The sequence below is a fragment of the Bos indicus x Bos taurus genome, chromosome 11 (genome assembly GCF_003369695.1).
Source record: "Bos indicus x Bos taurus breed Angus x Brahman F1 hybrid chromosome 11, Bos_hybrid_MaternalHap_v2.0, whole genome shotgun sequence".
NCBI classification, from domain to species: domain Eukaryota; kingdom Metazoa; phylum Chordata; class Mammalia; order Artiodactyla; family Bovidae; genus Bos; species Bos indicus x Bos taurus.
The window spans coordinates 11,998,772-12,011,215 of NC_040086.1; the positions used below are offsets into that span (position 1 = coordinate 11,998,772).

The window sequence follows — 12,444 nt, forward strand, 5'->3', positions numbered from 1 at the left end:
TAAGGTAGAATCAAAGAATGGAGATGTATGGTTGATGTCAGCCCCTGAATCTGATAGTTCAGCCTAGTATACATAAAAATGTAGTACTCCAGGGCTGCCATCTTAAGCTTATGCTAAAAGGCACTGGCTGAAATCATTAAGATGAGACCATAATTTGAAGGTTGATGACTTGGATTTGAATCCCAGTTTAATTTCATTTTTTGTTTCTCTTATGGTAGAATGGAAGTAATAAGTATGCCCACTTAACTTACTTCTTCAGGTTGCTAGGAGGGTGATGTAAGAAAATGAACTGTAAAGTGGTTTAGAAAGTTTAATTCTACAGACAGCAGTTTTCTTTCTCATCTTGCTCTCGAAGAAATTTAGAGATGGCTTTTTATCATCAGTACTGCCTTCTTTAAGGATCTCTTCTGTAAGAAAAGGAAAATAGTATTAACAAAAGAATATTTAGTCTTCATAATAAGTGTGAGTTAGAAATTATTATTAATATTTTACAGGTAAATAAATAGGCTTAGAGAAGTCAAGAAACTTTGTCAGTATCAATAATTTGTAAGTAGTTGCTCCCTGGTTTCTCTGATTCCTGTGCTCATATTTTTTTCTTTCATAGAAACTGATGTAGTTTATTTATATATTGCAACTGTTCCAAAATTCCTATGTTCACTGTGCCTTATTTTGAAACTTACTGTCCTTTACTGTCTTATTCTTTTAATAGGAGTTTATTTTATTCATTTGGCAATTATTTATTTCCAGGTTGTGTGCTAAATACTATCAGTTTTTTATCTTAGCCTAGTCTTTATTTTGAACCAAAGATATGAGTTTAAAATAGTGACATTTACTCCTATAGTTGGGGGAAATGCTAGATTCTTTGGGAAGTCAGGGAAATCTTCATAGAGGAAGTGATACCTATCCTGTGCTTTCACTTTAACATTTACAGAATACAGATGGCCTCTGCCATTATGCCTTTTATTTTTCTTATACCAGTAGATTCATAATGAGCCATGCATCCAAGGTTAAATAGTCAAATGACCCTTACATGTTCTTGTTATTTTCTAGCTTGTCCAGATTATTATCAATACAACACACTTGGAGAAATCCTGTAAGTACTTGGAAGAATTTATCACCAATATCACTAATGTCCTTCCAGAGACAGTCCACACTACCAAGCTGTATGGCACCACGACTTTTAAGGTGAGAAAGTCCTGCAGTACTATAGAAGTGCTTCTGGTGTGCTGGGGCTTTATACCTAACCTTGCTTTGTTTCTCTCATAAGTCATACATGGTCTTGAGAATAAGTCCTTATTATTTCCTTAGGAAAACAAATACCAATGCCTGTTTTGGGGTGTTTAAACTAAAAAGGGTCTATGGTTGTATTCACTGAATCTTCCTTATATTTCATACGTAAAAATGACTGTTTTCCTCTATTGACTGCCTGGCATTCAAGAAGTCTTAAGTTTGGTCTAGAAAATGGTGGTTATAGCTGAAATCAACAGCAATTAAAATTTAAATTTAGCCACCTTCTCTTCTCTGTGTCCTATTTCTAGTCTTTTTTTTTTTTTTTACCTTACTAGAACATGTATGTTTTAGGATTCTGTTGTTATTATTTGATGATTTCAGTTTTCGAGCAAATATATGTTTTGAAATCCAGAAGTTGATATGAATTAGATATAAAATTATAGAATTGAAATTTTTTTTCTCTATTTCTCTTTATTGATACCTTCCCTTGAAAATAGATTTAAGAGTACAAATCAAATTTGATTCATGTTGCTTATTATATTTTATGAGATATAAAAATTGTTGGTATGATCTACTTTTTTCTGTTCTAAGAAAAAAGATGTGAAAGAACCTGCCCAAAGCAGTCTTGAGAGAGAAGAACAAAGCTAGAAGCATTACACGATCTGATTTCAAAATGTATTATAAAGCTATAGTAATCAGAACGGTATAGTATTGACATAAAAACAGAGATACAGATCAATGGAACAGATTGCAGAGCCCAGAAATAAACATGCATATATGGTCAATTAATTTATGACAAAATGGCCAAGAATGTATAATGAGGAAAGGATGGCCTTTTCAAAAAAGTAAATCTAAACCACAATGTGATAATGCATCACACATGTTAGAATAGCTATCAGTAAAAATACAAGAGATGATAAATACTGGTGAGGATATGGACTAAAGGGAACACTTGTACACTGTTGGTAGGAATGTATATTGGTATAGCCATTATGGAAAACAGTATGGAGGTTCCTCAAAAAATTACAAATAGAGCTTGTAATTTCTTGAAGAATCATATGATCTGGCAATTCTGCTTCTGGGTGTGTATTCAAAGAAATTGGAAAATTGTATTTCAGAGTTATATATAGTTCCATGTTCATCGCAGGAATAATCACAATAGCTATGACATGGAAACAGTCTTCAGATAAGTGGATAAAGAAATGTTTTATATATATATATATATATATATATATATATACACACACACAAACATATATTCTCCATATATGTATTGATATTGATATGTGTATATATATGAATATTATTCAGTTATGAAAAATAAGAACATCCTACCATTTGTGATAATGTAGATGGACCTAGAGGGCATTATGCTAAGGAAAATAAGCCACACCAAGAAGGACAATTACTGCCTTTATATGAAGAATATTTTTAAAAAATTAGTAGAAAAGTGGTTGCTAGGTACTAGAAGAGTGGGTTAGGCAATAGAGAGAAGTTGGTAAGGAGGAACAGACTTTCAGCTTTAAGAGGAAAAAGAGTTAAGGATCTAATGTAAAGCATGATTCCCATAGTTGATAGTACTGTATTGTTGCTAAGAAAATAGAACTTAAATGTTCTTATAGAATAAAAAGTAATATGTGAGGTGATGAGTATGTTAAATAACTAGATGATGGAAAAGAAATACTCTCACAATATATATGCGTGTTAGATCACCACAATGTATGGTTTTAAATATCTTATGATTTTGTTTTCAGTGAAGCTAAAAAAAAGGAAAAAATGGGATGTGTAACAACTGGTGTATTCTTTCTCTATGTTTATCATTACATTGACTGCTAGATGAATTACACATTTATGATGTGACCTTGGGTTATTTCAAATTATCTATAAAATTACTTACAATAGAATTCATTATACATGATTTATATTTGTAGCTTGTGAACTTTTCAATAATGTCTCATTGTATTAATATTGACTCTCTTTTAGTGATGGATACTGAGCGACTTCACTTTCACTTTTCACTTTCATGCATTGGAGAAGGAAATGGCAACCCACTCCAGTGTTCTTGCCTGGAGAATCCCAGGGACGGGGGAGCCTGGTGGGCTGCCTGCCGTCTATGGGGTCGCACAGAGTCGGACACGACTGAAGTGACTTAGCAGCAGCAGCAGCAGATTTACTTTATAAAGAGGCCCCAAGTATTAATATGAAAATATGACAAGAGATTTAAGAGTTTTAGGATGACTTTCCTTAGGTAATTTAATAGGAATTATAAATATTCTTAAATATTATCATTATTATGGAACATGGGCAATAATTTTATCAAAAAGTATTTCTACATGATTTCTACATGTGGAATCTAAAATTTCTCCTTGAAAGAAAACGAGGTAGGGACTTACAGTTGAGTGTTGAATAGAAAATAGGAGAGAGAATGTGATGTGCATTTATAGTTGTTTACCCTATGTATGTAATATAATTACATACATATGTATGTACGAATATGTAATATGTACTACTATTCTTCCTCTAATCCATTTCAATTTTCTTATTTCAAGGGCTTTTCAAATTATGGTTAGAAATCCTCCCAGAGGATGACTTGTGTATTTTGTTGTTGTTCCAGCATTAAAATTGCTGAGGGAAAATTAAAGGCAGACAGGAAGGCATAGAGGTTGAGCATCCAGTTAAATACTTAGTAAAGGAGAAGTTCTGGAGACCACTAAAGGTCATGTTGACAGTGCTTATTGGAAACACTGATTGCTTAAAACACATTGAAAGTTTATTTTTACCAGGACTGTTTCAAAGCAGCTAACCCAGAACTCAGTATAAACATGGCAATTATAAGAGCTTCATATTGTGTATTTTCCTAAGCTACTGTTTCCAGAAAACTTCTCCTAGCAGATGGAAACCTTAATGCTGAAAATGGGGCAAAAATAATCCGAAGGTCTTCAAGGTATTTTCTTGCAGAGTTCCTTCTTGTTTTTACCATATGTGACCTAATCAAGCTGATATTCTTAGCTTTCCTTGTTTATAAGAATTCCCTCACTCACTGACAATATAAAATGAAGGTATTTTACATCACAAATATTGCCTGTGTACCTACTATTAAATAAGGTAGATTTTTGGGTAGAAGAAGAGAAAATACTTAGTCCTTTAATTTAGAGTTTATAATCCATAGGGAAGACAGTCACTGTAAATTTTGTAAAGAACTGTGCAAAAAAAAAATGCTATAATAATACAATAAATACATTAAACTTCTCCATTTTCTTAAAGTTTTTATAAAGCATTGGTTACATACCAGGCAATAAACCAGTGTCCTGGCTTGACATAGCTTGTATTCTAGTGGTGATAGATGGCACACAAACAAAAAATTTAATATAATGTCAGGTAGTGTTAAGAACTAGGAAGACAAAGAAATGATCTGAATGAAATCAGAAATTGAATCACTTGGATTTCTAATAGATAAGCATTCTAGTCGGAGCTAGGGCTTGCTAGGTGGCTCTAGTGGTAAAGAACCCACCTGCCAATGCAGGACATGTAGGAGATGTGGGTTGGGAAGATCTCCTGGAGGAGAGCATGGCAACCCACTCTGTCCAATAGTATCCCATGGACAGAGGAGCCTGACAGGCTGCAGTCCATACTGTCTCAAAGACTCAGACAAGACTGGAGTGACATAGCATGCAATCATGCATGCACGTCAGAAGTTACAGTATAGTTCAGTTCAGTTCAGTCACTCAGTCGTATCTGACTCTTCGCGACCCCAAGAATCACAGCACGCCAGGCCTCCCTGTCCATCACCAACTCCTGGAGTTCACTCAGACTCACGTCCATCCAGCCATCTCATCCTCTGTCGTCCCCTTCTTCTCCTGCCCCCAGTCCCTCCCAGCATCAGAGTCTTTTCCAATGAGTCAACTCTTCACATGAGGTGGCCAAAGTACTGGAGTTTCAGCTTCAGCATCATTCCCTCAGAAGGAATCCCAGGGCTGATCTCCTTCAGAATGGACTGGTTGGATCTCCTTGTAGTCCAAGGGACTCTCAAGAGTCTTCTCCAACACCACAGTTCAAAAGCATCAATTCTTCAGCGCTCAGCCTTCTTCACAGTCCAGCTCTCACATCCATACATGACCACAGGAAAAACCATAGCCTTGACTAGACGAACCTTTGTTGGCAAAGTAATGTCTCTGCTTTTGAATATGCTATCTAGTTTGGTCATAACTTTCCTTCCAAGGAGTAAGCATCTTTTAATTTCATGGCTGCAGTCACCATCTGCAGTGATTTTGGAGCCCAAAAAAGTAAAGTCTGACACTGTTTCCACTGTTTCCCATCTATTTCCCATGAAGTGATGGGACCAGATGCCATGATCTTCATTTTCTGAATGTTGAGTTTTAAGCCAACTTTTTCACTCTCCACTTTCACTTTCATCAAGAGGCTTTTTAGTTCCTCTTTACTTTGTGCCATAAGGGTGGTGTCATCTGCATATCTGAGGTTATTCATATTTCTCCTGGCAATCTTAATTCCAGCTTGTGTTTCTTCCAGTCCAGTGTTTCTCATGATGTACTCTGCATATAAGTTAAACAAGCAGGATGATAATATACAGCCTTGACGTACTCCTTTTCCTATTTGGAACCAGTCTGTTGTTCCATGTCCAGTTCTAACTGTTGCTTCCTGACCTGCATACAGATTTCTCAAGAGGCAGGTCAGGTGGTCTGGTATTCCCATCTCTTGCAGAATTTTCCACAGTTTATTGTGATACACATAGTCAAAGGCTTTGGCATAGTCAATAAAGCAGAAATAGATGTTTTTATGGAACTCTCTTGCTTTTTTGATGACCCAGCGGATGTTGGCAATTTGATCTCTGATTCCTCTGCCTTTTCTAAAACCAGCTTGAACATCAGGAAGTTCACGGTTCACGTATTGCTGAAGCCTGGCTTGGAGAATTTTGAGCATTACTTTACTAGCACGTGAGATGAGTGCAATTGTGCGGTACTTTGAGCATTCTTTAGCATTGCCTTTCTTTGGGATTGGAATGAAAACTGACCTTTTCCAGTCCTGTGGCCACTGCTGAGTTTTCCAAATTTGCTGGCATAGTGAGTGCAGCACTTTCACAGCATCGTCTTTCAGGATTTGAAATAGCTCAACTGGAATTCCATCACCTCCGCTAGCTTTGTTCGTAGTGATGCTTTCTAAGGCCCACTTGACTAAGGATGGCTGGCTCTAGATGAGTTATCATATCGTGATTATCTGGGTCGTGAAGATCTTTTTTGTACAGTTCTTCTGTGTATTCTTGCCACCTCTTCTTAATATCTTCTGCTTCTGTTAGGTCCCTACCATTTCTGTCCTTTATCGAGCCCATCTTTGCATGAAATGTCCATTGGTATATCTAATTTTCTTGAAGAGATCTCTAGTCTTTCCCATTCTGTTGTTTTCCTCTATTTCTTTGCATTGATCGCTAGGGAAGGCTTTCTTATCTCTCCTTGCAATTCTTTGGAACTCTGCATTCATATGCTTATATCTTTACTTTTCTCCTTTGCTTTTTGCTTCTTTTCTTTTCACAGCTATTTGTAAGGCCTTCCCAGACAGCCATTTTGCTTTTTTGCATTTCTTTTCTATGGAGATGGTCTTGATTCCTATCTCCTGTACAGTGTCACGAACCTCATTCCATAATTCATCAGGCACTCTATCTATCAGATCTAGTCCCTTAAATCTATTTCTCACTTCCAGTGTATAATCATAAGGGATTTGATTTAGGTCATACCTGAATGGTCTAGTGGTTTTCCCTACTTTCTTCAATCTAAGTCTGAAGTTGGCAATAAGGAGTTCATGGTCTGAGCCACAGTCAGTTCTTGGTCTTGTTTTTGTTGACTGCAATGAGTTTCTCCATCTTTGGCTGCAAAAAATATAATCAATCTGATTTCAGTGTTGACCATCTGGTGATGTCCATGTGTAGAGTCTTCTCTTGTGTTGTTGGAAGGGGGTGTTTGCTATGACCAGTGCATTCTCTTGGCAAAACTCTATTAATCTTTGCCCTGCTTCATTCCGTATTCCAAGGCCAAATTTGCCTGCTACTCCAGGTGTTTCTTGACTTCCTACTTTTGCATTCCAGTCCCCTATAATGAAAAGAATAACTTTTTTGGGTGTTAGTTCTAAAAGGTCTTGTAGGTCTTCATAGAACCGTTCAACTTCAGCTTCTTCAGTGTTACTGGTTGGGCCATAGACTTGAATTACTGTGATATTGAATGGTTTGCCTTGGAAACGAGCAGACATCATTCTGTCGTTTTTGAGATTACATCCAAGTACTGCATTTCGGACTCTTTTGTTGACCATGATGGCTACTCCGTTTCTTCTGAGGGATTCCTGCCCGCAGTAGTAGATATAATGGTCATCTGAGTTAAATTCACCCATTCCAGTCCATTTTAGTTCACTGATTCCTAGAATGTCGACATTCACTCTTGCCATCTCTTGTTGGACCACTTCCAATTTGCCTTGATTCATGGACCTGACATTCCAGGTTCCTATGCAATATTGCTCTTTACAGCATCGGACCTTGCTTCTATCACCAGTCACATCCACAGCTGGGTATTGTTTTTGCTTTGGCTCCATCCCTTCATTCTTTCTGGAGTTATTTCTCCACCCATCTCCAGTAGCATATTGGGCCCCTATTGACCTGGGGAGTTCCTCTTTCAGTATCCTATCATTTTGCCTTTTCATACTGTTTATGGCCTTCTCAAGGCAAGAATACTGAAGTGGTTTGTCATTCCCTTCTCCAGTGGACCGCATTCTGTCAGACCTCTCCACCATGACCCGCCCATCTTGGGTTACCCATAGTAGAAGGTATTATGTAGTTAAGGTGATCAGTATGCAGAGGGGTCAGTCTGGCAATGCTGTATGTATCATTTGTGGTAGGAATGGTAAGAGACAGGATTTCGAATCATATGATTTCTGGATTTTAGGCCACAGTAAGGAGAAGGCGATGGCACCCCACTCCAGTACTCTTGCCTGGAAAATCCCATGGACGGAGGAGCCTGGTGGGCTGCAGTCCATGGGGTCGCTAAGAGTCGGACACGACTGAGCGACTTCCCTTTCACTTTTCACTTTCATGCATTGGAGGAGGAAATGGCAGTCCACTCCAGTGTTCTTGCCTGGAGAATCCCAGGGATGGGGGAGCTGGTGGGCTGCCGTCTATGGGGTCACACAGAGTCGGACATGACTGAGGTGACTTAGCAGCAGCAGCAAGTATTTTTTATTTTATTTGAAATGAAATGTGAGGCCATAAGAAGACTGGAAATGGTGGTGATAACCTGATTTTATAATGGGTAACACTGGTGGCAATGTGGAAAATATATGATAGGTCAAGAAGAGTGGAAGAAGGCGCCCAGTCGGAAGGTCATTACAATAGTCTAGGTAAGAGAGACTGATCATCTGGACTATAGTGGCAGGGACAGAAGTGTAAAGAAATATTTTTGAAGGTAGAGATGGCAAGTTTTACAGCTAGATTGGGTATGAGGTTATAAGAGAAAGCATGGAGTCAAAAATTATTCTAAGATATTTAAGCTAAGCAAACTAGATGAGTAGTGATGCTGTTACCTAAGATAGGGAACAGTGAGAAAATAACAGGTTTGGGGAGTGGCAGTAGAATCAAGATTTCCATTTTTAATATATTATGTTTGAAGTATTTAGTAGTCATTTATCATTGAGATATTAATTTGACAGGATAAAGTCATGCTGCTAAGTCACTTCAGTCGTGTCCGACTCTGTGCGACCCCATAGACGGCAGCCCACCAGGCTCCCCCGTCCCTAGGATTCTCCAGGCAAGAACACTGGAGTGGGGTGCCATTTCCTTCATAGTTGTACATAAAACTTTAAAACTTATATATATATAAAGATGGTATTTAATACCATGGAGCTGGCTTTCTGCTGGGAATTGAATATAGATAAAGAAAAGCGGAAGAACAGGGAAGCCTGCAGTCCACAGGGTTGCAAAGAGTCAGACTCTTGCTAAGTCAGACTTAGCAACTGAATAGCAACAACCAAAGAAAAACTATGAGGTTTGAGCTCTAAGGAAAATCAACTTTAACAGATCTAGAAGAGGTGAATGGTACTTATCCCAGGTATGAAACTTTCAAGGAGGACTTACCAGAAAAGGCTTAGTAGGAGGTGTCCAACAGGAGTATCTTTGGACCTGCAGAATGTATCCAGAGAAAGGATGAGGAAGGGATAAGAGACATTTTTAGGTGAGGCAACTTCATGTACAAAAATGAAATAATGAAATAAAATTGTACATGTTCCATGTCAAATAAGGGTAGCAATGACTTATAGAAGTAGGTAAATGTCAGTATGTGAAGCACTGTGCTTTATGATGATAGATAATTTGGATTTCATCCTAATAAAATCTTTGAGAGACTTTAAGCAAGGGTATGTCACAATTTAAAAAATAATTGTTTATTTTGCTTAATTAGAAGGAAGGAAAAGGACACTTCCCTGGTGGTCCGATTGTTAGGAGTCCTCCTTGCAGTGCAGGGAATGCGAATTCAATCCCTGGTTGGGGAACTAGAGTCCCTATGCCTCGGAGCAACTAAGCTAACTCCATGCACCACAACTAAGACCTGAGTCAGCCAAATAAACAAATAAATGTTAAAAAAAAAAAAGGAAGGAAGGAAAGAAGGAGACAGGAAGGAAGTATTGAGAAAAGGATAAAGAGCAGAAAGGAAAGGAGAACAGAAGGAAAAAGCAAGGAATAAATAAATCACAGTTACTTGAAATTCATAATCAGAAGAAATGAAATATATCTCCAGCATATGTTGTATAACTCTATGCTAATAAATTTGAAGATCTATTAGAAAATGTGTGATTAATAAATGATACAAGAAAATACAGAAGATCGGCATAACTATGAAAGACATGAAAATATTGTTAAGTATTTCTTGAAAAGAGGATGGAGTCGCATGATTTTATAAGGGAATTCATTTATGCTTTCATGAAACAGATAACGTCTGTATAATTTAACATACTCTAGACTATAGAGAAAAAAGGAAAATATGTCAGTTAATTTTTGTGAAGTCAACTTAGCAATGATTCAAAAACTAGAGAAACCACAAAAAGCCCTGAACAATTAAAGACAAATATTATGTGAAAATCATAAATAATAAAATATCAAACAAGATCTGGAAGTGCATAGAAAATAGGGATAAATAGGTTATGATAATGCAATAAATAAATAAATAAATAATTAATAATAAATAATAATAATAATAAATAAATAAATAAATAAATAAATAGGTTATGATATGCAATGATGATTAGTACTAGAAAATTATATAAAATTATTCACTACTGTAATAGATCAACTGAGAAAAAAGGCATGAGTATTTAAAAAGGTATTTATTAATATATAAGACAGATTTTATTCTCTTGGGCTCCAGAATCACTGCAGATGGTGACTGCAGCCATGAAATTAAAAGACCCTTACTCCTTAGAAGAAAAGTTATGACAAATCTAGCCAGCATATTAAAAAGCAGAGAAATCACTTTGCCAACAAAGATCCATACAGTCAAAACTATAGTTTTTCCAGCAGTCAAGTACAGATGTGAGAGGTGGATCATAAAGAAGGCTTAGTGCCAAAGAATTGATCCTTTCCAATTATGGTGCCGAAGAATACTTTTGAGAGTCCCTTGTATTCCAGGAGATCAAACCTGTCAATCCTAAAAGAAATTAACTCTGAGTATTTGTTGGATGGACTCATGCTGAAGCTGAAGCTCCAGAACTTTGGCTGCCTGATGTGAAAAGCCAACTCATTGGAAAAGACTCTGATGCTAAGAAAGAATGAAGGGTAAAGGAGAAGGGGTGACAGAGGATGAGATGGTTAGATTGCAATGACCAACTCAGTGGACTTGAATTTGACCAAACACTGAGACATAGTGAGGGACAGAGGAACCTGGTGCACTGCAGTCCATGCGGCTGCCAGGGGTCAGACACGACTTAGCAACTGAGCAACAATACCAGCTTATGTAAGACCACATCTCTTCCTGGTAAAGTCTCTTAGTAAACCCCTCTATCAGCAATTGACAGATTATTAGCAGAAAATTAGTAAGGCTGGGGTTTAACTGAATGGTGCTATCGATCAGCTGGATCAAATTGACATTTGTAGAATATTTCATCTAATAACAACATAATACATATTCTTCTCAAAAGTCATAAGAACGTTCACCAACACAGATTATGTTCTGGGTATTAAAACACATCTTAAAAATTTTAAAGAATAAAAATCATATGAAACTTGCTCTCAGGCCAAATGGTATTAAACTCTAGAAATAAATAATAGAAAGATAGATAGAAAATCCTCAAATATTTGGAGATGAACCTACACACTTTAGAAAAACACGAGTCCAAAAAAATTTTTTTCAAGAGAGATTAAGAAAGACTTCAAATTATTTTATATGACCCCCATGAACTGTAGCCCGTTCCTCTGTCCAAGCAATTCTCCAGGCAGCTAAACTGGAGTGGGTAGCCATTCCCTTCTCCAGGGGATCTTCCCAACCCAGCAATCGAAACCCAGGTCTCCTACATTGCAGGTGGACTCTTTACCATCTGAGCCACCAAGGAAGCCTAAAATAAAGTGTAACTTATTAAAATTTGTGGCATCAGTGAAAGCACTGCTGATAGAGAAATTTACAGCATTAATCACATAAATCAGAAAATAAGAAATTTCAAAGTCAATAATCTAAGATTCTGCTTTAGGAAACTAGGGAAGGAAGAACTAATTAAATCTGAAATAGCCAGAAGAAAAGAAAGTTAGAATAGAAATCATTGAAAACAGAAAGGCAGGGGGAAGGAGGGTTCGGGATGGGGAATGTGTGTGTGCCTGTGGCCGATTCATTTTAATGTAGGGCAAAACCAATACAATATTGTAAGTTAAATAATAAAAAAAAAAAAAAAAGAAAACAGAAAGGCAAAGGAGAAAACCAATGAAATCAAATACAGATTTTTAGAAGCATCAATAAAATTGATAAACTTTGAGTTAGGCTGACCAATAATAAAAGAGAGAAGACACAAGTTATTAATATCATAAATAAAAAAGGGGCCATCACTAGTGATTCAGTGGATTAAAAGATTAACAAGGGCATATTATGAACAACTCTGTACCCACAAATTGATAGTCTACATAAATTGAACAAATTATTTCAAAGACACAATTTACCAAAACTCAAAAAATGATACTCTAAGTAC

The 12,444-nt window shown here is 36.8% G+C and overlaps 1 protein-coding gene and 1 long non-coding RNA gene across 3 annotated transcripts in view; one reads left to right on the forward strand and one right to left on the reverse strand.

Moving 5' to 3' along the window:
• Positions 1-12,444, forward strand: part of EXOC6B (exocyst complex component 6B) — a 723,575-nt gene that overhangs the window by 447,362 nt on the left and 263,769 nt on the right. For both annotated transcript variants that reach the window (XM_027554900.1, XM_027554901.1), the window contains exon 17: positions 1,051-1,185. In XM_027554900.1, coding sequence (XP_027410701.1) covers positions 1,051-1,185 — 135 coding nt within the window. The remainder of the gene's footprint in view (positions 1-1,050; positions 1,186-12,444) is intronic.
• LOC113901052 overlaps positions 297-12,444 on the reverse strand; it is a 104,553-nt gene continuing 92,405 nt past the window's right edge. Inside the window, exons 2-3 of the long non-coding RNA XR_003513295.1 lie at positions 9,356-9,400; positions 297-407 (exon numbers count right to left, since the gene is read on the reverse strand). This is a non-coding gene — a long non-coding RNA (uncharacterized LOC113901052). The remainder of the gene's footprint in view (positions 408-9,355; positions 9,401-12,444) is intronic.